Here is a 26,534-nt window from a genome sequence, read left to right as displayed (position 1 = left end):
CCTACTTGTTCCTACCATTGTCAATGGGGAGTTTGCTGAACTTTATCCAAATTTAAATTTGCCCTCATTTAGGTTAATGAGGAGTCCAGGGTTGGCTGCCACACAGTGTGCTAACAAGTCCTGTATGTACAGAATGAAGCAGGAAAGGGAGAAACCAGACTCACGGAAGTGTTTATGTTCAGTTTTAAGTGAACGATACTATTTGATCATTATTGAGTAGTGTTGAAAGCAGAGCTAAAAGCTGAACGTCAAATATAATCAGATGGTATGATTTCATTGACTAAACATATCTCTAAATTTCAGTACATTGCCGTTTTAATGGTAGACAGTTCTTTAGGTGTAAGTGCAATGACTTGGTAAGTACTGAGAGTGCATCTGCTGTGTATTGCCCAGCCTGCCACCTGGAGAACGTGTTGTGTTTGACAGCCAAAGGTTATCAGACAAACTCATGGGTTATGTTACCTTAAAAATTCTTAAAGGAATCTTTTCCCTGTGAAACTAAGGAAAAGCTGTTAAGAGAGTTGTGATGCAAGGTTGAAAATCAATTCCAGAATGTATAGATTTGACCTGTGGGCACTGGTACCATATGAATTGAGTCATAATTAAAGTTGCATGTGGCCTTATACAGGTATTGCAGTTTATTCGTGGAAAAAGACAAAAAAATCCCCAGCGAATGAACCATGCCTGAAAATCTCCACCAAATTCACCTGGAAGAAAAATTCCTCATGTCATTACATCTAGTGAAGCGCTGAGTCTTAAGCACAGGAGAGAGCAGGACACGGGGAACAGCGACCCTGACAGAGCAGGCACTGGTGAGCCCATTTCAGGCTACTGTCTCTGCAGGAGCAGCCCAAATCCTAATGTTTTCAAGGAGATGGGGGGCAAAACCAAGAAACTTACAAACCAAATTTTGTATGAAGCAGGGAAAGGAAATTAAAATCTCCTGGCTTCTACAGGTAGATGTATGGCAGCCTTGAAGGCTGGGTTTAGCAGTGTACAAATGGAGTGCCAATGGATGGCTGGGCTTCTTGGAGGCACCAGCACAGGAACGTGCAGCGTGGGCATGGTCTCTTGTCTCCCAGCTCATTCTCCTATTTCTTATGTGCTCCCATCTCTAAATCCATGAAGTTAGGTCTTAAAACTGCTCCAATAACCTGATGTCAGTATATTAGCTTGAAGATTATTTGGTTGTGCTAGCAATACTAATTCTGAACATTTGAAGTCAAAAACTCTGGGTTTTATGACCTGCTTCTTAAGAACTAGGTGGTGTCTGTTCTGCTTCAGTGTAAATGTACTGCCCTGAAATACCTGGTGTTGATGGATATGGCTGAAAAATCTTTTGGAGCTCATGTCTAAGGAGTCTTCTACCGAGTCTGACACCACGTATGTTGCTTTTGCTGTGCCCAGCCGTGCCACCTGGGCGCTGCTGCTGGGCTGGTTTTGCCCCGTGCTCTTCTGATGCGTGATGCTCGCACAGAAATGCCAGTTGTGGTCCAAATACCGTTGTGCCTCTCGCACATCTGCTTGGAAAGGCCACGTGCAGCTGTTGAGCTGTTCCCTCAGCAGCGTAGCAAACTCTTTTTTTTTTTTTTTTTCTTTTTTTTTTTTTTTTTCTTTTTTTAAATCCACAGCGAGAGCCAAGAAATCTTCCCAGGCTAACGCAGCTTTTGGCCCCGGTGCTGGAGGCGGGAGTCCAGTGGTGCGCAGGCCAAATCACTTCAGCTGGAAGGTATTGTGCTGCTGTTTATTTTGGAAGCCCAGATGCAATTTATTCTTGCGTTTGAGCATTCTGGTGTCACCGATTCCCAGGAATGAAATCTTGGCCTTGTGCGTGTCCGTGGAAAACATCCATACATTTCAGCGAGGTGGGGAGCCCATCCAAGTTCCCCTCTGCGAACGGCGCTCGTTATAAATGCATCACTGTGTGTTCAGGGTGGGATCTGGCTTAGGTGGAAATAAAATAAGCGGTGACTTGTCCGCTAGCGGTGATTTCTGTGACTTTTTAGGTATCGGTGCTATTTCCAGTCATTTCTGTGACTTTCTAGGCATAGGTGCTATTTCCAGTGGGATTCAAGCACTCCCATTGCCTCCCGCTACAGTTGTTCTGTGTTCCCTGAGGTAATTGTCTGGCATACAATTTTGTCAGAATTGTGCAGATTTCTCACACTGGCTACACGCTGGATTTCTGATTAAATATTTTGGTAAAAAGTTATTTCTGAAAGTGGAAACACCTTTGTTAAAATCACAGATGTGCTTTCCCTGCTGAGAAATAATTCTTCTTCCATGCCTTGGAGAAGGGCAAGGAGTCGCCCCAGCAGGAGAAACTCGGCATGTCTGTTTTGGTAAAAAAACGCACAAATTGGTAAAGGTGACAGTCTCGGGGAAGTGTTTTGGCTTCTTCCACCTGCAGAGCAAAGACTTTCATGGTGCCTGGTGGCCGAATGCTCTGTGGGGAAGAGCGGCCTGGTGTCCAAGGAAGGAGAGGGCTGGAGAGTTGGAGGCTTGAGCCTGGGAAGAGGAGGGAAAGATGAGATGGATGTGAGCAAACCGGAATAACGGTGCTGGGGGGAAGGGGATGGAAGGGGAGAAGGCTGGAAGTGGCACAGCCGGGGGGCTGAGGTTGGGACGGGGAAGGGGAGAGAGAGACAGTGAAGACCCACCGTGGCCACGTCGCCTTTGGCGGCCTCAGGGCAGCGTGGAAACGCTGCTGTTCCCCCTCTCCCGGCGGAGGAGCCGCCGGGCCCCGGCCCGCCCCGGCCTGGAGGGCGCTGAGGGCCCGGCGGCGGGCGGGCAGCAGCGGGCGCTGCCTCCCCCTCACGGCCGGCGGGCGGCGGGCAGGGCGCGGCCGTGGCGCCCGTCAGGGGGGCGGCGGGAAGCGGGGCGGGACGGCGGGCAGCGGGGAAGGCGCGGCCGCCCCCTCCGGCTCCGGGCAGCCCGAGATGTTTAACCGGGCCGTCAGCCGCCTCAGCAGGAAGCGCCCGCCGTCAGGTAAGGGGGGAACGGGAGCGGCCATTCCCCTCCGCCCCCGGCCGCCTGAGGGAGGGCCGCGCTTCTCTTTCCACCGGGCGGCGGGAGAGGAAAGCGCGGCCGAGCCCCCTCCCGGCGGCGGTGTTGGGGTGGGGAGCTGGCCGGCCGCGGGTCCGCCCGGCTGAGGGGAGCCGGGGGAGCTCGGGTGCCGTTACCTGGGCCGCGGCGGTACCCGGCTCCAGCCGGGCTGAGCGGGATCAAACTCATCTGCCGGGCGGTGGAACGGCCCCTTGGTTTTCACATCGCGTCCTGCGTGGCCGTGGCTCTGCCCGGGTCGGGGCGGGGGTGGGGGGGTGTCCGTGTCCCCATCGCGATGAACGAACCCGGCGGGACGGAACCGCGGTTCTTCCCGCTCCAGCGGCCGCTGCGCGGAGCGGGGAACGGGGTTCCGCTCGGGTTTACGCCTCATCAGCCAAATTTTAATTGCCAACCGCTGCCTGTCGCTGTTAGTGGTAGCGAAGCGATAGCCCAAGAGCCTGAAGAATCAGAGCCAGGTTCTTCGAGCTCTGAACTGGCTTTGAAGAGTTTGGAGGGAGCGTCTTAGGCAGGGATGGAAGTTACCAAGGTGCAGCAGATGTAGGACTTCGCAGTTCCCTGCGCAGACAGGCGTTGCAAGGTCTCCGTGTTGTTACGGGGCCTCTCACGCCACGGCGTCGCCGATGCTGTGAGCCCGTGGATTCAAAAAATACACGCCATTGCTAAAACAATTGGGGTAAAAGTTAGAAACTCAGAATCCTACAAAATAATACTGCATTTTGTAATGTGCAGCAAGAAGTAACAATCTTTCTAAGAAAAGCCAAATGTCTAGAGTTGGGTTGAGTTGGGTTTCTTTTTTGGTTGTGTGTTGTGTTTTGTTTTTTTTTTTTTTAAAAAGGAGATATGTCTGGTGAGCGCTTCCAGAGATGCTACAAAAGCAGAACGTCCCTTTAGTTTCCTTCCTTATAGTTAAAAGTGGAATCCAGTAGCCATCTGTTTAGTTAGAGACAGTCAAAAGAGGATGTTGAGGCTCATGCTTTGAACAACCAAAGCATGCGAAGGACAGCCCTTCTGCAGGGAAAAGCTCTAAAATTCAGCTGCTACTAGGAAAAAGTTGGTGTGTGAGGATTCATCCAGTGACGCTTGGATACATGGAAAGTAAGGGAATTTTCCCTTTTCAGCTTCCTACTTACGAATTTTCCCACTGTTTCATAACCTTGGATTTATTAATTCCAGACTGGTGATTGTTGCTGGGTGGGGATTCTGGTGACCATAGGAAAAGACAAGGTATTCAGAGTACTTTTAAAGTAATGATAAAGGTTCGAGGCTCGCAGCTTTATGATCCAGGTGACAAAGGTGGTGTGATCAGAAGTTCTTCAAGAAGAAATTGAGAAGGCTTTTCTTAACGTTGTGTATTTAAATATAGAATAAGGAATACGCTATTGACACGGTGCTTTTGTCACATCTGCTGTTTTTGTTGAGGAGCTTGCAGGAGGTGTGTGCAGGAAAGAGAGAGTTGGAACAGGCGTTTAGGTGAGGGATGCATCCAGCGGGATTCTGTGAAGTGTGTGGGTCTGTGCTGTTCGATCTGGTGCCCCACAGGTCACTGTATCGACAATCTAGGAATGACAGCAGCTTGGGACACCACTGCAGTGCGTAGCCCTTCTGGAAGGCAGACAGGTTAGCATGTCTACCTCAATTAGCTGTGCCTGAATATCTCTAAAAGTGTGATGGATTTCCACGTTATTTTGTGATTCTCGAAAGCCAGGGCCCAAACCATGACCTTTGACCTGCAAAGTTGTATATTTGGATGTTGTTGGCACTTTTTGTGGTTTCAGTCCAAGTTTGTGCAACTATTTGCCATTTTTTGATACCACACTTCAACTGATAATTACTGTTATTAGTGCTGCACTTACCGTTATATCTGTCACTTACAAAGAGCCTTTGTCGGTGGTCTAATGTGCCAGTACGACTGTGTGATAGGGAAAAGCGGCTTCTGTAAGAAGCTTCGCAAAAATGATGCTCCGGCTAAGGTAACTGCCTATTTGTTGGCTTAGGGTAGGGTCCTTCTCTAAATTAATGCTGCTGTTAAAATAAGCACTTAGTCATTTGCTGCGTTGGTAGGAGCAGCTGCACATCGTGCCGGCGGTTGTGTTACGGTCCTACACTCAGTGGAAAGTTTGCTTCAGCAGGGACTCTGCAACTGCGCTCCGCTTTGTTGGCTTTCTCAGCCTCTTGGTGTCTGACCCGACGGAAAGACAGCAAGCCCTCTCCTGTGACAGTAAAAAAAGTAGTTAGCACATTGATTATATGTTGTACATTCTGTGTGTTCCTTTTAGAAGAATATTGGTGAAGAACTGCCATTTTGTAATACCATTTTTGATGCACAAAATTATCTCCTAGTTTTTGGTAACAGCAAATGTCTGCCTTCCTCATTTAAATCATCACACTAATGTATACATTTCAGTTGTTAAATACTGGTATTGAGCTTGTTATTTCCAGGTGTATACTACATAACTTTGTCACTAGATGATTTTGACAGGAGAAAGTTATCTTTATAAATAGCAAACAGAGATAAATAGGTTTCAGGAGGGTCATTCATGTAATTACATTTATTGCAGTATTGCCTTCTAAAATAAATTGTTTCGTACTTTCATTAAGTTGAACTTCAGTGGAAGTATAATTTTTAAGGTAGTTTAGTAACATATTACAGGGTATAGATTTGGGGATTAGCTTCTTGAATCATTTGTGGGGTAAACCTCTCTCCTATCTTTTAAGCTCTTAAAAAAAATATTCCAGAAATCACACATAAAATCTCCTAAATGAAACCAGCGTGTGCAGTGGGAAGTTATGATCCTATTTGGGGCAGGGGGATGTCACTTTTGTATTAGAAAAAATGTTTGTGATGGCGTATTTAATGGGGTATGATAAAAATACCCAGCAGTTTTAATATCCTCGTAAAATTTCAGGGTGTTTCCTACTGTCATATGTGACGGGCATCCTATCCACACTTGCGCTGAGCGGGAATTTTTAATGTTTTATGACGGTTGCAAAGAAACACTGAACATGGGGATTAATGGTACCCAGCCTGGAGGGAGAGAGCTTGATCAGTGCCATGGCCAGCACACAGACCTGAGCCCTCCAGAGCTTTTGGCACGTTCCCTGCCATGGCTTTGGCCCCTGCTAGCCACGTTGCCCTGGGCACAACTGGCGGGGTGGTCCCAGCCAGGCGATGTCCCCTTGGATGCAGTTGCTGTGGTTTTGGGGGGACTGCTCAGGACAGGAGCTGTGCAGGATCCGAGAGTGTTCTCTGGCCTCTTGTCTTTATTGTGTACAAGCGGTTGAAAGTCTGCCATCGGGACACTCCGGCTGGTGTCCCCTTGCCTTGGAGTGGACCGATGCTGAGACCTGTAGCCTGGGCTGAACTGGGATTGCGGCTGCTTATGGCACAGTACTTTTTGGGTTGTGGGGAGCTGGTTAAGCGGGGAAACAAACTGAGTAAGAGAGTCCTGTACAACAAGGCTCAGCAGAGAGGACGTTAGGAAGAAATCACACAGGTCCTCCCTTCAAAACCGCGTTTTCCTCTCTTAAGTCTGTAGGAGGAGAAGGTAGGGAGAAAGGCAGCAAGGCCCTGGGAGAGCGCAGGGTTTGGAGGGTGACAAGGAGGAGCTGGGGGAACGTAAATGGTGGATGGAGTTGGGTTGTGCTGGGCAGGCTGGAAGTGAGAGGAAGCTAGGGAGGGTGGTGATCAGGGAGGATAGAGAATGGCCAGCAGTAAAATGAGCAGCCAGTGAAAGCAGCTGAGGGGAAGCAGATCGATGTGTCCTGGGTGCTTGGAAGCAGAACTTCTGCTCACCAGAAGTTTTTTTTTTTTAGGTTCTTATGGCACAGGGTCTGCCCTGTATTGCATTGGCTCATTGAAATACGTGCTTTTCAAAGTAATCGTTAACGTCCACTTAAAATTCGGCTGGAAAAGAAACACTAAAAATAAAATCTCACTCCCGTGTGTTCTGTGCTAAATCATATATTAAATAAGCAGATAGCCTGGTTCTTCAGGCCATTAGCAGACCATAGCAGCTACCAACACACAGAGCTGCCATTCTGCTTGCAGGTGAGAGCGATCATAACAGGAGATTCAGGCACCTCAGAGGTAATTGCGTTCTGCTCCAAAGTACTTGGCTATTCCCACTTAAACCTCACAGATTTTATTGAGATTAGATGCTCAGATAACTTGAGTCAGGCTCCTAAAATAAATTTTGCAAGCGATAATCAAGAACCACATCCTTTTGCATGAGGGGAGGGGAAACTGAGGCACGGTTAACTGGCTGTGTCACGTGTGAAGTGGTTTGGAGACAATCCTCAGGGTTCTGACTCTTGACCTTTAACTAGCAGGCTGTGTGTTTCTCACGCAGAGCTGTAGCTGTCCTTGCTGCTTTGGAGACCAGTCTGTCACAGTCCTCACCCAAATTGGTTGCGATCTTGGATCCTGAAAGGTTTTGCGCAGGCGTAGAGCCGTGCGTTTGATGTGAAGAAATTTCAGGTTGGTTCTGTAAGTGCATGGGAGAGTGAGGGCAGGACGGGCAAAAGGAGAGACAGGATTTACATGTGATTTAAAATGTAACCTGCAGTGATCATTTGCTCCATTGTTTCAGATGCATTCCTTTCTTTTACGTCTGTATTTACTTGGGGCGTGAGTGTAGATCATAGAATCATCTGGGGCAGAAGGGACCTTCAAAGGTCATCTAGTCTGACCCCCCCCGCAGTCAGCGGGGACACCCCCAACTAGACCAGGTTGCCCAGGGCCTCGTCGAGCCTCACCTTGAATGTCTCCAGGGAAGGGGCCTCAACCAGTTCCAGTGTTCCACCGCCCTCAGAGTAAAGAACTTATTCCTAATGTCTAATCTAAATCTGCTTTTTTCCAGTTTAAAGCCATTACCCCTTGTTCTGTCATTGCCGGCCTTTGGAAACAGACCCTCCCCAGCCTTCCTGTAGGTCCCGTTCAGGTACTGGAAGGTTGCTGTTAGGTCTCCCCGGAGCCTCCTCTTCTCCAGGCTGAACAACCCCAGCTCCCTCAGCCTGTCCTCGTAGCAGAGGTGCTCCAACCCCCTGATCATTTTGGTGGCCCTCCTCTGGACCCTCTCTATCAGGTCCATGTCCTTCCTATATTGAGGGCTCCAGACCTGCACACAGTGCTCCAGGTGAGGTCTCACCAGAGCAGTGTAAAGTGGCAGAATCACTTCTCTATACTTCTCTCAGTATTAGGCAATGGGTATGGAATCCACGGCTCCAGAAAGTTTGCCTCTTTTCCAGCTTTGTAGTTTTTCCTGTATAAAAAAACCCCCACATTCCTATCAAGGGAGAAGAGGAGATGTTCGTTCATGTAAAACAGTGGTTCATCTCACTGTTAGAAAAAACAAATAGACTCTACAGGTCCCTACCAACCAAAGCTCAGCAGGCTTTGCTATTGTGCCAATATTTTGTAGGGCTTTAACCTTAGCATTTATCATTCTAGCTACCTGCTGAAAAGCACATCTGATAGTATAGCTCTGCATAGATAGTTTTTTGAGATACTTGCTGAGGTTTAGTTTCATGGTGGAGGAAGGGTTTTTTAACAGAGCTTCAGCAGAAGTTGCTAAGATCTGTATTTCCAAGAAGTTGGTAGGGAGAGAAGAAGGGGTTATAAAAATAAACAGGAGCTGTATTGATTACCGTAAGGGTTTTGTGGACCTTCCCGGGGTGTAGTGGAGCTCTGAGCCTGACTTCTCATGGCTTGCACTCCTGCTGGCTTCCCTGGGCGTTTCGTGTGTGAGAGGAAAGGAGGCTGAGTGCTTTATGTCAGTTTTATATGTTTTCAGATCAGCAGTAAAAGTCCTGTAGTCTTCCCAAGTAATAGGTTTTGTGATAGGTAGCCAGCAGGCAATTTTTGTAGCATCACCAGCCTCAGATGTAATGTACGTGTCCCTGGGATGGTACACATTTCTGAATTTTTCTCTCTCTCCTATCCGTGAGAAGGCTGACTGGCAGAGAAGATGTAGGCACAGTCCAGTACACCTTATAAAAGCAGAATTTCAGTGGGCTTGCAAACAAACAAGCAACAAATACCCAAATACCACTTGCCTCAGCTGGAATGAGGCTCTTCTGCCAGCTGTCTTTCCTCCCGTTAGGCTGGGTTAATATATTGGACTTGTTCTCCTGCTAAACAAAGCGTTATTTTTCTTTTTCTCTTTGCCTTTTCCTGACCAGGATTTGCTTTATAGAAGCCAATGTCATTGACAGCGCCAGAACAAAAGGCAAATGGTCCTTTTACTACACAGGCTGCGGTCATTGTGTTCCACATGCAAAAGGTGCTTGAACTCCTATAAAGCAGTGACAGTGCCTGCTTACACGCTCGTGAATTATCTAACTGCAAGGCATTTTTGCCTCCTTACGGGAGGCAAAGAATTCAAATATGTGTGTGTGTTTATTTTCAGTTTTATGGTGTTTCCTTTAAAGAGAGCAGCTGTAATCCAAGGGTGCAGAGGGTAATGGGGAAGAAACGCATGTGACATTAATCGCTTCTAACGAAGACGGTATTTTTTCCAATTTTTTTCCAGAGATAAATGACAGCGAGGGTCACCCAAGCAGCAGCCACCAGACCTTGAAAGGAACCTCAAAATGGGCTACATCACTGGAAAACCTCCTCGAAGATCCAGAAGGAGTGAAACGATTTAGGGTTGCTATATTAATTGTGGTTATTTATATAAAGCGAAATTAGGATTTAAAGCTGAATGAGTCTCAGCATAGGTGGTGCAGCTGTGCCAGTGCTGCAAGCACGTAGACATGTGTCCTTCTAGATACGTACCCTGAGCAGAGGTGGCAGAGTTGGAGCTGTGGCATTTGCTGAGCTTCTATGGTAGTGCCTTTTGCCCACTGCCGCTGCGGCTTGCTCTCGTAAGGCACATGGGGAGACTTGTGGTTGCATCTTTCTAATCGGATCTATCAGCTGTTGCAAGGATTAACAAGTTACTGTTGGATAAATGACAGTCCCTGAGCCACTGATCTCTCCTGCCAAGCGTTATTTATCAACTGAGGACTGATGCTGTGCTCTCTATTCTCATACGTTGTTCTTACTTAAGCAACAAGTTACCACTAACACCTCCCGAGCCTGAGAATTCTGTATGGTTCTTATTCTGTGTTGCAGCAGCTGCACTGAAAATAACTCCCCTTAAGTTTAAAATTCAGGCTTGAGGCTTGATTAGGTAAGGGTGGTGAGTTGTTTTTTCCAGGCTTTCTTGCCATATTAGCTATAGGAATAGGAACTACCTGCTTGAGGATGGTTTTGCCGTGCCAAGCACTGATAAAATCATAGAATCACAGAATCATAGCATTGTCTGGGTTGGAAGGGACCTTTAAGATCATCTAGTCCAACCATCAACCTAACTCTGATAAAAAACCATCACTAAACCATGTCTCTAAGCACTATGTCAACCCGTCTTTTAAATACCTCCAGGGATGGTGCCTCAACCACTTCCCTGGGCAGCCCATTCCAAGGCTTAATAACCCTTTCCGTGTAAAAATTGTTCCTAATATCCAATCTGAACCTCCCCTGGCACAACTTGAGGCCATTTCCTCTTGTCCTGTTACCTGTGACTTGGGAGAAGAGACCGATCCCCGCCTCTCTACACTCTTCTTTCAGGGAGTGGTAGAGAGCAAGAAGGTCTCCCCTCAGCCTCCTTTTCTCCAGGCTGAACACCCCCAGCTCCCTCAGCCTTTCCTCCTAAGACTTATTCTCCAGACCCCTCATGGGAAATGCACTGGGTTAAAATGGTTTCCTGCCAGAATGGTTTGAAAAGTGATGTAAACCAGAATTACAAAAAACACTGTGATTCAGAATTCTTAAAAAAAAAAGTAATCTTGGTGCTATTTAAATCTTGGCGTTACTTAACCTCTATTTTCTAACACTTGAAAGTGAAAACTGATGATCTCAGAGCTATAAATATTTAAGTCATTATTTTTTATAAAGAAATTTAATGTACATTTTTTCACCATTTTAAAACATGCCTCACTTTGGGAGGAATGTGCTTTGTTTAAACACTGTCTAGAGAACGCAAATATGTCTTCTGCTTTAGTTTACTTAAGTGAATTTATTGCCACTGATGATCATGTTTGGAAACACTTTTATTTGTAGAGATTTTACTCATTAAAAAATCAGAAAGATACTAGATGAGAATCTCAAGTGATCTGTGGCTCTCATTAAAATAGTTCATTATGCTCACCTGCTAATGAGTTCATTTTTGGATTTCCCTTTGAGTAATGACTGTAAAAAATGCTCGGGTTATTTAAGGGAGACTGAAGAAACTCTTGTTAGTTACTGATATGCGCTGAGATTAAAAGCAGCTCATCCTTCTCCTGGAATGTGCTTTCAAAGTGCTGAATATATGATTGTTTATTTGTGTCTTGGTAGTGTGCAGATGCACTAACGCAGAGGTTCGTAGGTGGCTTCTAGTTTTAATAACTGAGTAGGAAGAGAGAAAAACAATTGAGAAATTGGTTCCTAATGTTTGTTTGTTTGTTTTTCCTTTCTCTAGGAATTTTTAAAGAAAGAATTTAGTGAAGAAAACGTTTTGTTCTGGCTAGCATGTGAAGAATTTAAGAAAACACAGGGAAAAAAACAGGTATGTTTCCTAAATAACTTTTACTTGTCAACAAAGTTTCCGCAGCAGAGCTGGAGCTATAACGTTTCTGTTGCATAACGTGCTTCACACGAGTGCAAATAAGTATATTTGAAGTGAATTGCACTGAAATCAGGCTGGTGGAATTGTTTGCAAACAAAGCTGGTTCTACTTTAAATCAAAACAAAATGCTGAAATTGTCAGGTTTCCCATGTTTTGAAAACTTTGAACTTTTTGTTGTTGCTTGGGAACAGCAAAAGGTTTAGTTCAGTGATGTTGCATCATCTTGCTTGAAAATATGGAAACATTTCATTGAGGACTTCTTTTGAAGCGTAGCAGCTATTACATGAAAATATACACCATTATAATATTTTAGTAGAACATAAAAATAACAAAGAGCACAAACAAAGGGTTTTACAATACCAAAACGAAAAGTTTTACCTTATCAAATTACAAGTTACAAAACAAAACAAATTGAGGGTCCATTTAGACTCTTTTGTTTAAATATTTATTCAAATTGATACATACCTGCAGAGCATTTTCATTTTCATGAATGCTGTATTTTTCTAGTAGAAAATATTCTATTGGAAATTTTTCAACCAGCCACTTCAAGTAAGTTTTTTCCAGCACTTGGATCTCTGTCTACATTTAGATCCACCAGGAGCACAGGATCTGCTTTCAGATTTAGCTGTTGAAGCCTATAGAGTCAGGCCTAAGATATGTACCGTGTTTTGTTTGCTTATTTCTGAAAAAAAAAAAAAAAAAGTGATTACTATTATTATTTTTTTAGAAATTCCATATTTATTTGATCTTTGAGATGAGGATTCTGTAAGCATGAAATGAAGTAGTTTCAAAACTCCAACTGAGCATCACTGTCACTGAGAGTCAGGCTCCTAAATCCCATAAGTACTTTTTTTTTTTTAAATCCTACCTTTACGCTTTCCATACGTATGCAGCTCTTGTTGCCAAAGGGAGCATTTTAGAAGGCAACAAGTGCAAATGTACAGCCCCTTTTGCACTTTTCTGGCCAAAATAAGCAGATCTGGGAAAATGCCATTTAAACCTGCTTCAAATGGGACTGCACATGCTTTGAGTAATGTCAGAAACGTCAGGGAAATTAAATCAGGTGGGGGAACTGGGCTTTTAGGGGTGTTATAAAGTGCAAGTGTACGAGAGCTGCATGCAGACTGCAGGATTCCTCTCTTAAGGTCAATCAAATATTGCCAGCTGAAATTGTTTCCCAGTAGATTTAAAAAAAAAAAAAAAAAGTAATCCCTGGATTTTCAACAAAACATATTTTTGAGAGGGGAGTCTTCTTTCTGTAAATATTCTCTATTTTGTGCTAAAAAAGCATTCCCCTCAAAACAATTCACTTGTTTCAGTTGTGACTAGTTTTTGGTATTGACAAATTCATCAAAAATATAAAAGTGATAATTTTTTTGCAAGAAGAGGAAAATGTTTGACTGCACACTTTGTAATATTTAGCTCTATTTCAACTTTGTGTCTTGAGCTGCTTCCCTCTCTCATTAAGGTCCACCCATGCAGGTAGTCTTCAGAAAATTGGGCTATTTTTCTGTAAGATGCAAGGCCTACAGAGAAATAAAGTAAATGAGATGGGATAAAAACGGGAACTGTTCTAGATGCCTCTGTGATGGCAGCAGTATTGGTAGCTGGACTGAGGCCGGGGGTTCTCCTCTGCTGCAGTTCTAGCTGCAGCTTGACTGGGTTGCACTGGAGTCGCCTCCTGTCCAGGTGAGCACGGTACCATCAGTCCCACTGACCTGGCTCTGCTTTGGCACATGCTGCAGATCTCATTATTGTATATCTGTGACACAGCATTTCCTCTCTTTTGTCCCCAAATGTCCATACAGCATCTTATGTGGTATGTTGGATAGCCAGATCCCCAGCCCAGCATGTTCTGGATCTCTCTCTCTACTCCATTAAAACTGTTTGCTCTCTGAGCTGGTGAAGCAGAAGTCAGCATCACAGTCCACCAAACGGGAAAAACCCTTGGCTTTGTACAGGGCAGATGTTTTTTCTTTGTGTCATACAGTGTCCTTGCCAAGAGGTGTGTAGCCTTTCCTTGATACCCCTTGGACAGGTATCAAACTGCATTTTCAAGTGGAAATGAAAGTGGAAAATCCCTCTGCAATGGAATAATAATTGTATTTTCCCTTGCTAGGTAATTTCCATCTTTTTAACTATTTTGGGATTGCACATGGTAGTACAGGAAATGGTAAACTGATGTATGGAGATAGTAACCTAATAAATTCTTGAATGAATTGCCAAATGAATGGACAGAGACTTAACCAGATTTCATTTAGCTTAATTATTCAGTACCAATCATCACACAGCATGGTTGATCTGGAGTCTAGTACTGCCAAAGCTATTACAGTCAGCTAGAATAAATGTGCTTTAGAATGACACAGACTTACAGTAAATTTTTATAGCTACTGCTTATGGATGGCTTTGTTTAGATAATTTACAAAGCTAGAAAAAGCACTAAAAATAGAAATCTTTCCAGTGTTTATGATAGCATGAAGCATGAATTCGTCTTCTCAAAGTGGCTCTTTTAGAAATCACTTCTATCTATCTAATGTGAGCAAAGTATTCTAAAAAAACTTTTTACTTACTTTATAACCTGCTTCTCATTAGAACTGGTTTACCACAGAAACTGGCTCATAGACACTTAGACTTTTGGTCAGATGAAGCTGATTTCAATTTAACCCAGATCGTATGGGATTTCCACCCCCACCCCCCCCCCCCCGTTTTTAAAGTAGAAGACAAACTTCTAACACTCTCATGTCAAGTAATGAGTGTGAGGTTTTTCTTGGTCAGTCACCACCTGGTCAGTGGATTAAGTATCCATCGTGCCTGGTGCTATTGTCATCCCTTCAGTGTCACCCTGGAGCAGCGTTTGGTTTTGCATAGGCTGCTGTACTGAATTTACCAGGCTCGCTAAATGTGCTGTCCTTCCCTCATGTCCTTTCTGGTCTTCCCAGGTAGATGCAGGCTCACTCTGCTCCTGCTTTCTGCTGGTTGCAAACCGTCTAACTCTGTGCCATTCTGAGACGATATCACAGGCCTTTCCTCAAAGCTTATTAAATTTGGTTTGGTCGTTACTCTAACCACAGTCACATGGGCTCTGCCTGGAAGCTGACACATCAAGCCAGCCCAGGCAGATCTTGCAAGATGCTGTACAGATACATCTCCTCCGTCCCCTTCCTCTTGCATGTGACCCACTGCACAGCCGGGATTGCTGGATCGCGGGAGCAGAAGGAGCACTGGCAAGAAGAAGCCAGGCTCTTGGCTGCTGTGTTGGCTCTAGACTAGAGTCAGGAGAAGGCAGAAATGGAGCTCAGACCAGACTGCTCCACAAGCCCATGTTTGTTTTCCTAACACAAAATGCAGGCGTGTTTCAGGGAGCAGGGGAGATTTTCAGCGTCTGCAGAGCTAGGCAGTGAGCAGGCTACGTTACTGGTCTAGGCAGGGTTTAGATGGACTGGATTCAGTCTGTCCTCTTGCAGCACGGAAACACAAACTCCTCCCCCAGCTCAAGACACATTTCTGTATTTTTTTTTAAAAAGGATATTCTTTCTTTATTATTCCTCTACAATTGAAGTTAAAATAGGAATGTAATTTTTAGTGAAGACTGAGGAAGGACTTTGGTCAAGTCCACTTGTAGCAGCAAGCTGTGCTGTCACCCATATGGTCCTCATCTTGGGACACATAATTATTAAAATGGCAGTGGTGGGGATAAGTGAATTAAATTTAACTTTAAATATTTTGCTGGAGATAGTCATATGCTGTTGTGTTTGGACTGTTAATGAAATAAACAACATGTCCATTGTGCTGCTTCCCAAGGTTTAAATGTTTCTTCTCCTGCAGCTGAGCTTTAAAAATAAATCACAGATTGTAATAAATGCTTCAAACAACAGGGCCTCTTTTCAGCTATTGCTAAAACCCACCAAAATACCCATGTTGAGAAGTTTTGCAGAGAACAATTTCAGAACAAAGTACACCTATTCAAGAGCTTCTTCTGCCCCTTCCCATGTGGAATGTGACAGCAGTTAAGCAGGAATGGGTAATGCTGCACAGCTGGTAACTGCTGGAGCCTGTTCTGATGAGCATCTGGGACTTCCATTCACCTCATTTGGGAACCACACATGCTTGAGAGCTGCATTTGACCTTAGGAAAGGAAGTGGGAAAGAATATTGTATCCACTTGAAATGGGGGGGATTTCTGTAGACAGAACTTCATACTCCAAATGGGAATTTGGCACGAACACTGGGGCGAGCACACAGATGTAAGTGAAAAGTGCCAGAAATCCTTTAATAACCACCTGTGAACAAGATCCCAGTTTAAGTGTTGTTTAAATTCAGAGTAGAGTCCCCCGCGCTGAGGCTTTAGTTTCAGGCTGGTGCAGAACCAAGAATGCCACCCACTGAACAGGGAACGTCGCTGTCTGCTCCACTTGAGCCTGGCTCTCCCTGAATATTATCTGGAGGATGTATAAACATACTGGCAGCTTTGACTGTACTTTCTTTTTTGAAAAAAATAAAATATTGTAGTTAAATGGATGCTCTACCCCTGGAGCATAGGTGTCATGTAAAAGTCCATGTTCCATGTACAGCAGAACAGTTTCCCCATTATTATAGAGTCAGGTCCCCTGGGTCTCTCCAGTGACCCCCTCTCCCTACGACGGCACTTTCACTTCCTTTCTTTGTCGTTCTTCTGCACAAAATCCAGAGATCCTCCTCATTTCACCAACCTCCCACACAATCCCCTTTTCCCCCCTGTGTTCTTTAAACTTCCTTGCAGTATTTCTAGTTTCATGTTTCCCCTCAAGCCTTGCTCTCTGCTCTTTCTCCCCAGTGCCCAGCCTGCTCCTGTGTTCCTTGGCCAAGCAGCACCTTGTATTGTGGCTGACGTGGAGCTGTGTGTGCATCGATTAGCCAGCCACTAATTACCTGCTGGCTGTTCCAAGTAGAGTAGATAACTTCTAAACGTATACTGCAGCTTTTCCCTTGGTGCACATGCTGCTTTTTAACTCCCTTTCCTTTCTCTTGCCCCTCTTTTCCTTTGAATCGGGAGGAGGGTAATTATTTCTTGGTCCTTTGCCCCTCTTTTAAATATGGTTGAAACCGGACAGCAGGTTCAAAAATTGTTTAGGTAGCACTGACAGACAGTTCAGTCATGCTTACTCATGTGATAATCGCTAAAGGAACCTTTACTGTGTCTGCATTTGGATATTAACTTTACCAATTAAAGCACTCACAGCTCTGATCAATTGGATTAATTACTCATTTAGAACAGACACAGCTGACCGAATCCTCCCTGATCTGTGAAAGTGAAAAGATCAGAACTTGTTATAAAACACTTCATTGTGACCCAGTGCACCTGACACAATGTTTTACCTGCCGGATGAATACTCTCTATTAAAAAGGAATACACCTGGAAAATGCGTGTCCCCTTCAGCAGTGAGAGAGTTAACTCCTGAGGCCCTGTGAATTGGCAAACACATGTAGCTTTTCTTCTAATTATCCCCGAATGTTGATTCTCAGCTGTAAAACATGAAAGAAATTCTGTGACTCCTTCGTGGGCAAGAGTTTAAATGCTTCCTTCTTCAAGCCCACTTCCTGTCTAAGATGCAGCCCGTTGGTTGGTGCTGGTCTGGAGATGTGGTTCCTCATTAAGTGGGGAACACGGACAAGTGCCTGTGGCTCGTGATCGTGCAGTGCCTGCTGCTGCGTGGGACTTGTTTTCTTAGAATCATAGAATGGTTCAGGTTGGAAAGGACCTTAAAGACCATCTAGTTCCAACCCCCTGCCCTGGGCAGGGACGCCTCCCACTAGACCAGGTTGCTCAAAGCCCCATCCAACCTGGCCTTGAACACCTCCAGAGATAGGGCATCCATCCTGGGCAACCTCAGCCAGTGTTTCAACACCCTCAGAGTGAAAAAATTCTTCCTGATACCTAATCTAAATCTCCCCTCTTCCAGTTTTCAGTGTGCAGAATTCAGACTGCAGCAGGGGAGCCTGCCTCCTGCCTGGCTCGGCTCTCTTCTCCCCCACTGGTCCTCTCTTATCCGATCTTCTGGTGAAGGGAGAGCTTGCATTGAATTGAAATTCAATGCAGAGGATTGTGGCTGCTCGTTTACTGCTTTGAAACTCGAAGATGCTAGGTAGGGTCAAAATGTTATCGCTGTTACTGATTTATCAAGAGACCACCGAAACAGGGTTGCTGAAATCAGGGCAAACAGTAACAAACTGCTTTATGCAAGTCACAGCTTCCCTTACTTATCAGCTTCACGAGGTTCTTAAGAGTTTTATCTTTACCATTAGCCAAAAGAATACTTGTTGGGTTTTTTTTAATCATGTAGCCAGTGTTGAATGTGAGCTGCTGAGGTAAAAACGTAGCACGTAGTATGACAAAGTTAGCAGCACTAACTTTGCTTAGTTTTGCCTTGCAGTAGGAGAGAGTTTCTACAGTGCTTTTTCCCCTCTGGGTTCATTGCTCACGCCAGTTATCTGTTAGTGAAAATAGTCTTCTAAATAGTGAAGACAAGGCCTGGTTGGTGGTGCTGAGCAGTTTTACACTGGATTCTCAGATTCAAACATCACAACCTGCTGTTTAACTTAAGTGCCAAATACTGGTAGCTTCCACTCGTAGCGGTGCAGTTGGCCTGCACTGTTTTTCCTCCAGTACAAATGAATATATACAAATAAGGTAATCTATGCATATTTGTTTTGTTTCTTGTTTTCTCTTTTAATTCAGACTGTTTTGGTTTTAATATGTGAATCTCGAGAAGCCTAAACCATGACAGTGACCCAGAGCAGTCTCTAATAAAACATTAACAAATATGGAGAAGATTCCCACAGCAAATCATTCTGTAAATAAATATTTCCTTTTGCAGATGCAAGAAAAAGCTAAAGAAATTTACATGACTTTCCTGTCCAGTAAGGCTTCCTCCCAAGTCAACGTCGAAGGGCAGTCCCGTTTGAATGAGACCATTCTGGAGACACCTCACCCTCTCATGTTTCAGAAGCTCCAGGACCAGGTGAAGTTATTTCCTTCAAGAACAGAGTTTATTTAGTTTTTATCTGCTTTTAACAGACTCTGGTTTCTAAGCACAAGCTAGTGTAGGGAAGTTGGGAATCTGCCTCTGCTGCTGTGTGGCATGGATTGAGTAAGTAGGCACAGAGCTGGGTTGTTTCCATATTGGGGGTATTAATGCAACCCCTCTGAGGGTGGATGCATCGTACCCCAGGTTCTCGGCCCCATCTAATTAGGGCCAATTAGTTAAGAGACTCCTCTAATTCCGGTTCAGGGCTTTCTTGGAAAATTGGATGAAGTTTTCTCCTGGGTTCCTCTGCCAGTAGGTTGAGAATCACCCAGCTGACTAACCTTGTGCCTACGTTTTCCTGTGTATTCACTTGCGCTGAGTCATTGCTGGTGTTTGTTTCCATAGTTGACACTGGTTTCCTTGAGAGCTCAAGATTCTTCACTCTGCTTTGTTTTGGTATTTATATTGATATGAATATAATGCAATTTCCTAAAAAGCCTCATCTTCTGTACCACACACAACTTAGGAGTTGGTATCTGCTTTGCCTTTTCTTATAGGACTTGGGAGGCCTGGTAGAAATTAGGTGACGTTTTGCAGGCATGTCTTTTGGCAGTAAATTTTCTTGATATTTAGCTTTTAAAGCATAAGTTGTAAAGTGAGTCATTCTTATCTGCAGCTTTCCAGCGCTTGCAGCCTGTACTATTTTTTATTTCTGTACAATCCTCAGGACTACCTGTATTTTCCATTTGGCTCTTTTCTTTTGTGGAGAAACAGCACACTGATATAAATAGTGTTTTTAACCCATTTCACGTCATGTACTGAATACGTTAGTTGGGCACTGGCTGGGTCAGTTGAAGTGGTCTAAGGAGCGAAGGCTCTGCTGTCTTTGAGGCAGGTTCCACGTCACTAGCAGTGGAAATGTCTGAAACTCAATGTGTAGGAGCAAAGTTCTTCATGGATGAACTTCTGATTTGGGGGAAGGGAAAGAAAATGTTCTGGTAAATCTAAGCCCTGCAGTTCAGGGTGGGTGATTGTGAGAGTGAAGCTGGGAAGACTACTGGAATTAAAAAGTTTTGCAGATGAGCATGCACCGGAACAGCCAGGGATTAGTAATACCTGAACTGGAAACATGCTAGACCAGTGGTAGAGGAATCCCACTAGTGTGGGAAGAAAGTCTGTGAACTTTTAAAACCAAATGCAGAGCATTCATGTGTTGTTGCGGTTTTCCACTGCTTGAAGCTTCTGTTTATTGCTGTGAGATAATAGTTCAGGAAGAGTTATGGTCTTCTCTATTTTTCAATCCTTATAAAGTTATGAACAGTGGTGTAATTTGTTCTCTAAAGAACACTGTTAACTACTGCTGGTACTGCATGTCTGAAATATAAAAAGGCAGAGCTTGAAAGCCCCAGTCTGGTTTACGACATTACTGGTAACTAGCATTTCAGTTCTCCAAGACTCACTGATTTTAACGGGACTACTTGTGGGGTTCAGTTTGGTGCTCATGGGGTGCCCTTAAACTAATAGCTTGGAGGCAGTTCTTCATGCTGATGGAAGTGTTACAGTGGTTCACAGAAATCTGTAGATTTCAAAATATTATGGGGTAAATGTTCCTGCTCCACAGAGGTGATGAGAGGAGGGGAGGGAAAATGAGGATTCTACTTTTGCACTTGATTGTAAAATCTGTCTATTCTGTGCATTTGGCTGACCAGACTCCAGAAGATTTTGATCTTAGAGGACTCTTTGTCTCTGAGTTCTTAACACTGACTTAATGATGTTTTAGCAGGTGATGTGTCCTTACATTTTTTTTTCCTTTGAGCTAGTTGGTTAAGTGTAATTGTATTGTAGTTAGCCAACACCAGGAGGTGTAATTTGACTTTGCTTCACTGCGTTGATTTGGGTCTATATGGAGAGCGTGTTTGGGGATTTTTAGTCTTCCAAAATGTGGCTTATAATGCAAGATTTCCACTGTTTTAAACATGAACTTAAATCTTTAAATATGTAAAGAAACAGCAGTTAGTGAAATAGTTCATCTAATTTATTTGCAAGGGGAATATTTCAGGAAACACATAGACAAGAACAGTCAAGTTTTATGTGTTTGCCTTTGTCTGTCCAGGTTCCTTGAGGATGTGAAATGAAAAAGCAGTTTGAGATTATTGTTATTTTTTCTCCTAACAAACCGTTGTATTACCCAGTTGTACTATCAGTTAGAAGTGAGGCCTGTAAAGGTAAAGCTCCAGTTATCCACACGTGGATTATCCACACACACAGGTCAGAATCCAGAAATTCCTCTTGGAAATTTAGTTACTCTGAGTACCATAAAAAGTAATCAGTCATGAAGCATGACTCAGGGAGGCTCCGCCAGGGAAATAATAGGCAGAGGGTGATGTAGGCTTTGGTTTTGCCTCAATTATAGTTTTGAGGTTTATTTTTTTCCTTCCCCTCTGTTTTGAGACCAAGCAAAATATAGTCCTGACCTCGACACCTGAACAGATTCCAGGCTCCTTTTGTTTTCAGAAAACGCCAAATGAGTTCTAGCTTTTTTTTTTGTCTGGAATGGGTATAAATAGAAGAGAAAGAAGTTGTGTTGAGGGATGAGTGTAAACTTCAGCCCTGGGAGAGAAAAACTGTACTCCCTGCTGACTTCATATTTCCATGCTGGATATGGGAATAATGGCAGGTCTTGGGCTAGTAAGTTTAATCCATCATAAATTTTAAACCACATTTTAACTGGCAAATTATATCTGTACTGGATCAGCTTTTTGTGGCAAGTACCTACAACATTTCTGATCTGGCCTGAAACCTGTCTTCGCATTGGGTTGTGTAGTAGTGTAAAAAGGACAGGAGGATTGGCCTAAGTTTAAGGAGCATTGGTTAAACCAGTTGTTTCATTCTAGATTCAGTTTGCAGTTTTAGTATTTGTGTGAAGTATTTAGAAGCTTTTCCTAATTATCCAGGGCTCTGCATGTATAATGAGCTATTCTAATGTTCAAGAGTAACTACAGTCAGAAGGTGCCTAAAAGGTATTTCTTTCTTCAGCTCTGCTTTGTCCCTCTGAATATCTTCCAACTACCCTGCCAGCAGGACGCCCTGGCTAGGTTTTGGTGGCTCTGCAGAGCTAAGGCTGCTAGGAGGACCAGGTCACGTCCTGATTTCTCCACACGTGTGGAGATCTGACCACCAGCTGTAAAATCCTACCTAGTGACCATGGTGTGTAACCTCCAGCTTTTCAGTATTAGGTTTTCAAAGTTTTTCAGTATTAGGTTTTCAAAGTTGGCTGTTGTGAAAACCGTAATCTGATTCTTACACTAATAAGGATGTTACTGCAAAACAGTGACTGTGGAACAGTGACCGTGGCTGTTTGCAGCCCCTTTGGAGAGTTTGAAGTGTATTTTAATGTCATGATTTTTAGTAACGCTTTGGTACTAACAGAACAAAAATACATTAGAGTTCATATACTGTCTTTCTCATCTAAAATCTACTTTTACTTAGGTAATTGTTTTTGTGTTTTTTCCCCCCTCTTACCAGATATTCAATCTCATGAAATACGACAGCTACAGCCGCTTCTTGAAGTCAGACATATTCCTAAACCATAAGAAGTCCGAGGAGCAAGAGGAGAATTCACCAGAGGCTCAGACTGCAGCCAAAAGAGCATCAAGAATTTACAACACATGATGCAGTGAATCTCTTCAGGAGAGGCAATAGATAACTAAATTACACTCAGGAACAGTCTAGGTTTATAGCAGTTGCATTTAGGGCTTGAAAAGCTCAAAACCTTTTTAGGAAATACTTACCTTCTTAATTGCTTGAATGACTAATTGTTTTTGCATGATAGCTAATAACCAAACACCCATGGAAAGACTGTTTCTTAGCTAAAAAGCTGAGGTATTCCTCCATAACATGAATTGCATTTCATATTTCACAAGTTAAAAGGCTTTCAATTTTTGTATTTTCTTTCGTGAGGCACCATGACGATGAGAAATGGGAGAGAGGGTGGTGATTTCTTTAGTTTTGCCTTGTAATTTTTATTTGTGACTGGCTTTAAATCCCAAATAGCTGGGAGAAGCTATTGAGGAGTGCATTTCACATTACCTTGTGGATGAGTCATTCACAGCAAACTTAATCGTGAAGGGACAGCATCTTTCAGGGTTAAGCTCAGTAGAATTCCATCCCTTCCTATGTAACTTTTCTTTCAAGGTGATACCTGTTTTGCTTTGCCTTTGTTGTTGAATCAAAACACTTCTCTAGTCATTATTTTAATTTTTGTATTTCTTAAATTTCCCCCATTTTTTTTGCAGTAGACAATCACCTTCTTCAGAGGATGGAATAACCCGTATTCCCTTGGGAGCAAAAGCTCTCAGATAGAGGGAATCTCTGAAGAAACTTCTAACAGCCATTAGGAAACCTGACAGTTAATACCCCACTCTGGGCACACTGATTTCAGCGAAGCTTGACCAGGGCATGTCCTACCTGTAGCCTCAGTGTCCGATGCCGGTATTGGGAAGCATCTGGTCTCTCCTAGGTCCTCAGAGCAACCCTGCTCTGTGCAGCAAGAATACTTTGACAAAGGACTGACCAACACAGTCTGGCTTTGTTTTTACTAAAATCTTACTACTAAAATCACCTGGCCTAATTTTGTTTGCCCCAGAGAAGTATTTCAGGCTTTCCTAATCCTAACTTTTGATAGCTGCAGCGGAAAGAGGGGTTGAGGTTGTGGTTTAGCCATTCTCACATCAGGCTTGAGAGGAAGGGGAATTTATTTCTGCCCAGAGCAATCAAAGATGAAATGTCAGGGTGGTGAAAGAAGATGCTCCCGTTGAGCCTTCCATATCGCCCTGGACTGTGTCAGAGCATACCCTTTTTCATGTGTTTGTGTATTTTTGAATTAATTCACTGCAGTGTTACTAAATTGCAGTTTAAATTGGGAAAGCTACATGCTCTATTTACAAGCTTCGCAGGGTGTAGTCTGGCTGTTCCACATTCATTATTTACTCTCTCATTTTTTTTGGACTGCTTTTCTTGAACTTTTGTTTATGTGCTGGCTAATCTAAATGCATAGTTAGCTTTTGATCGTTTTATAGTTCTTTTTTTGTTGGAAAGGCCAGATATGTTTTATTCATTACTGTTGCTATCAGTGTTTTAAAACTAAGTCTAGGTTGTATTTTTTGAGGATGCAAACTCACTTGGTAGACTTGATTATTTCTTTTAACTCTGAGCCACTCTTGCAGGTCACGTGTAAAGAAAATTTTTTCCATGGGCTTTTCCCTAGTGAGATGTAAGAGTGGGAACGGGAGTTCTGATTCTTCCCCCAGAGCTAAGTGGCCTGCTCATTTTTAGGAAGTCAAAGTGCCTCCATATGCATGTCTAAGATGTAATTCTTATGCACTGAGTTTATTTTCCTTTCATGCTCTCAAAAGGTTTAATGGTGAAGTCACAATCTTGCTTCAGGCGCTTTCAGTGGTATTTGACCTCATGCTTACGTTGTGTTTCAATGTTTTGCTGAATAGGAACAAAGTTAACACGTACGTGAATCATTTTGTTGTGATGGGGCCTAGGAAATGGGACCATCCCGTTCTGGACTTGCCAACTATTTGTAATCTCAGGATTACCTGTTCTGAAAATTCACTGTAACAATGAACTTTTAACACCTGCCACAGCAGAGGATGGAACTTCTGAGACCATTGAAGTCCTTGGGCATGGGCTGCTTAAGCGCATTTAGGAACTGGGGTTTGTCTCTTTCCATTTGTCTCTTAGTGATACAGAAACATGCAGGATGGGGACCTTCATGGGAGAAATGCGGGATGAGCTCTTACCACATTCATCACATGGATGCACAGTAGATTCATTTTTAATCATATTGATTTTAAGAATGCATGAGTAAGGGACGAGAGTCTTTGACTATCATGTTTTAAAAAAATAATAATAATAATAAATAAAACCAGGAGCTGTATGGACAATGGTAGGGCATTAAAAAGAGAAAATACTCGTTTGTAGCTGCTTATAAACAATGTTTTCCTTGGCAGTACGCTCCTTATCAGGTACTGTATTATTTGCTTGTTCAGAGCACTTGCCCCATAGGAGTAGACACAAAGGTGCTTTACACTACTACCAACCGCAAATTACTCATATGGAAATGTACTTTTTAGCAGCATCTCAGTGCCTGTGATGTTTATTTCAATACCTATGATGTTTCTAAGCTAATATAACTAAATCCTCAAAATTCTTGATCTTTGAATTGCTCTTTTGCCTCAGCAGTAAAAAGTTTGTTGCCCCATTGGCTGTCTTATTTGTGGTGTCTGGTTTTGGTTTGTTTTTTAGAAGAAAGCCAACAACTAGACTTGTAAAGAGCAGAAATCAAAGTGTTTTTTTTTTCTATCCGTTAGATGTGTTTTCCAGTAAAAGAGAAATCAAGGTAAAGCCGTGCAAGCAGATGTCTGTATATACGTGGAGAAGGTTATTTTGCTTCTGTTGATATTATCACTGATCAAACTTAACTTTGTGAAATATGTGACGTTTTCTCTATGTGGCGTAGAACAAATCGCACAGGCAGAGAAAGAACTGAGTTTCCCTGTGAGTGAATCCTGCCTTCCAAGAACAACTCCAAACCTCGCGTGGGACCTCAGGCTGTGAGTGGGTACTCGGAGTTGCTTTAGGTAGAGGTTAAAGATAAGATCTACTTCTTTTCATAGATCTCACACTGAAGGTATGAGCACAAAATAGCAAGCAAGAGAAGTTTCATGCCTGATTGCATGCCTTAAACTCTACCCTGTTGTGTGTTTCTCAGCTAAAAATTAAAATATTCTACAAATAGACCAAATCCGTGTGCTGACAGTTGTTTTGTTTTGAACACAGTTTGGGCCAAGATCACTTCATATCCCATAGTTACCCCATTTTCTGCTTTTAGTCCCTGTTATGACAGTTGCTTACATTCTCTCAGAGTGTGTTTTTCTCTAGGAAGATTGGAAGATGGGATGACACTGTGGGTTTCACTTCCGAATGATCCCTTGTCTGAACAGATTACACCTGAACAGAAGATGCTTCTTGTACCCTCTTCACCTCGTCCCATTGCTTTGTTCCCGTTGCATCTCTTCCATCACGCTTGCTCCAGGTTGCGAATATGGAGAAGGAGGGTTTGAAAAATCATAAGGAGGGAGAGAAAAAGGTTTGAATGTTCAGGTTTGGATAACAGCTCAGAACGTGCTTGCATTTTTACTGAAGATCCAGATTGATTTTAAGTGGGTAGCATTTGCATCTAGGTTAAAAGCTAATTACGTCTGTGATGCAGAGAGGTCCCAAATTGTTCTATGATTCTATAACTGTGGCTCAAAGCTGAAAAGGGATATATTCCCCCTTTTATAAATTGTTTATAACTTTCTTCATCCTAAGACAGAACAGAAAGACTTACAAAGTCACCCAGTTTTGCCAAATATCTGTCCCGTGACACACCAGAACAGTTGTTTACGCGATGGTGGTCATTTCCCTGTCCCGGAGACAGTCCCTCTTGTTTCAAATCCAACGCAGCTGATGTCCAAGGGCATCAAGTGCCCTTTTGGCACAGCCACAGCTAAAAGCGAGCTGCGTGGCATCCTTCACCCGAAGGATCTGTGTAACTGGGCTGTGTTGCCGCTGCGTGACTCCTGATCACTCCAATTTAGGAGCTTTACGATAATGAAGTGCGAGATGCTTTTCATCAGTGCCACTGCTCACATCTTGGCTGATGAGAGCGGCTGAATCCATTCCAGTCGGGAGTTAAAAAGCGCCCGATACTAAAGGGCTAGGGATGGCGGGGGAGAAGAAATAGGGAAAGGCATTTTACA

The 26,534-nt window shown here is 43.6% G+C and overlaps 1 protein-coding gene across 1 annotated transcript; it reads left to right on the top strand.

Moving 5' to 3' along the window:
* The first annotated feature begins 2,838 nt into the window (after positions 1–2,838).
* RGS10 (regulator of G protein signaling 10) lies at positions 2,839–25,531 on the top strand. The gene is made up of 5 exons (XM_074159014.1): positions 2,839–2,988; positions 9,597–9,715; positions 11,571–11,657; positions 18,571–18,714; positions 22,246–25,531. The coding sequence occupies exons 1-5, from the start codon at positions 2,940–2,942 to the stop codon at positions 22,390–22,392; spliced, it is 546 nt and encodes a 181-aa protein (XP_074015115.1). The 5' UTR covers positions 2,839–2,939; the 3' UTR covers positions 22,393–25,531.
* The last annotated feature ends 1,003 nt before the right edge of the window (positions 25,532–26,534 follow it).

The sequence above is a fragment of the Numenius arquata genome, chromosome 15 (assembly GCF_964106895.1).
Source record: "Numenius arquata chromosome 15, bNumArq3.hap1.1, whole genome shotgun sequence".
In the NCBI taxonomy this organism is placed as follows: Eukaryota; Metazoa; Chordata; class Aves; order Charadriiformes; family Scolopacidae; genus Numenius; species Numenius arquata.
The sequence above is the reverse complement of the archived record's forward strand: the minus strand, read 5'-3'. Positions and strand labels throughout refer to the sequence as shown.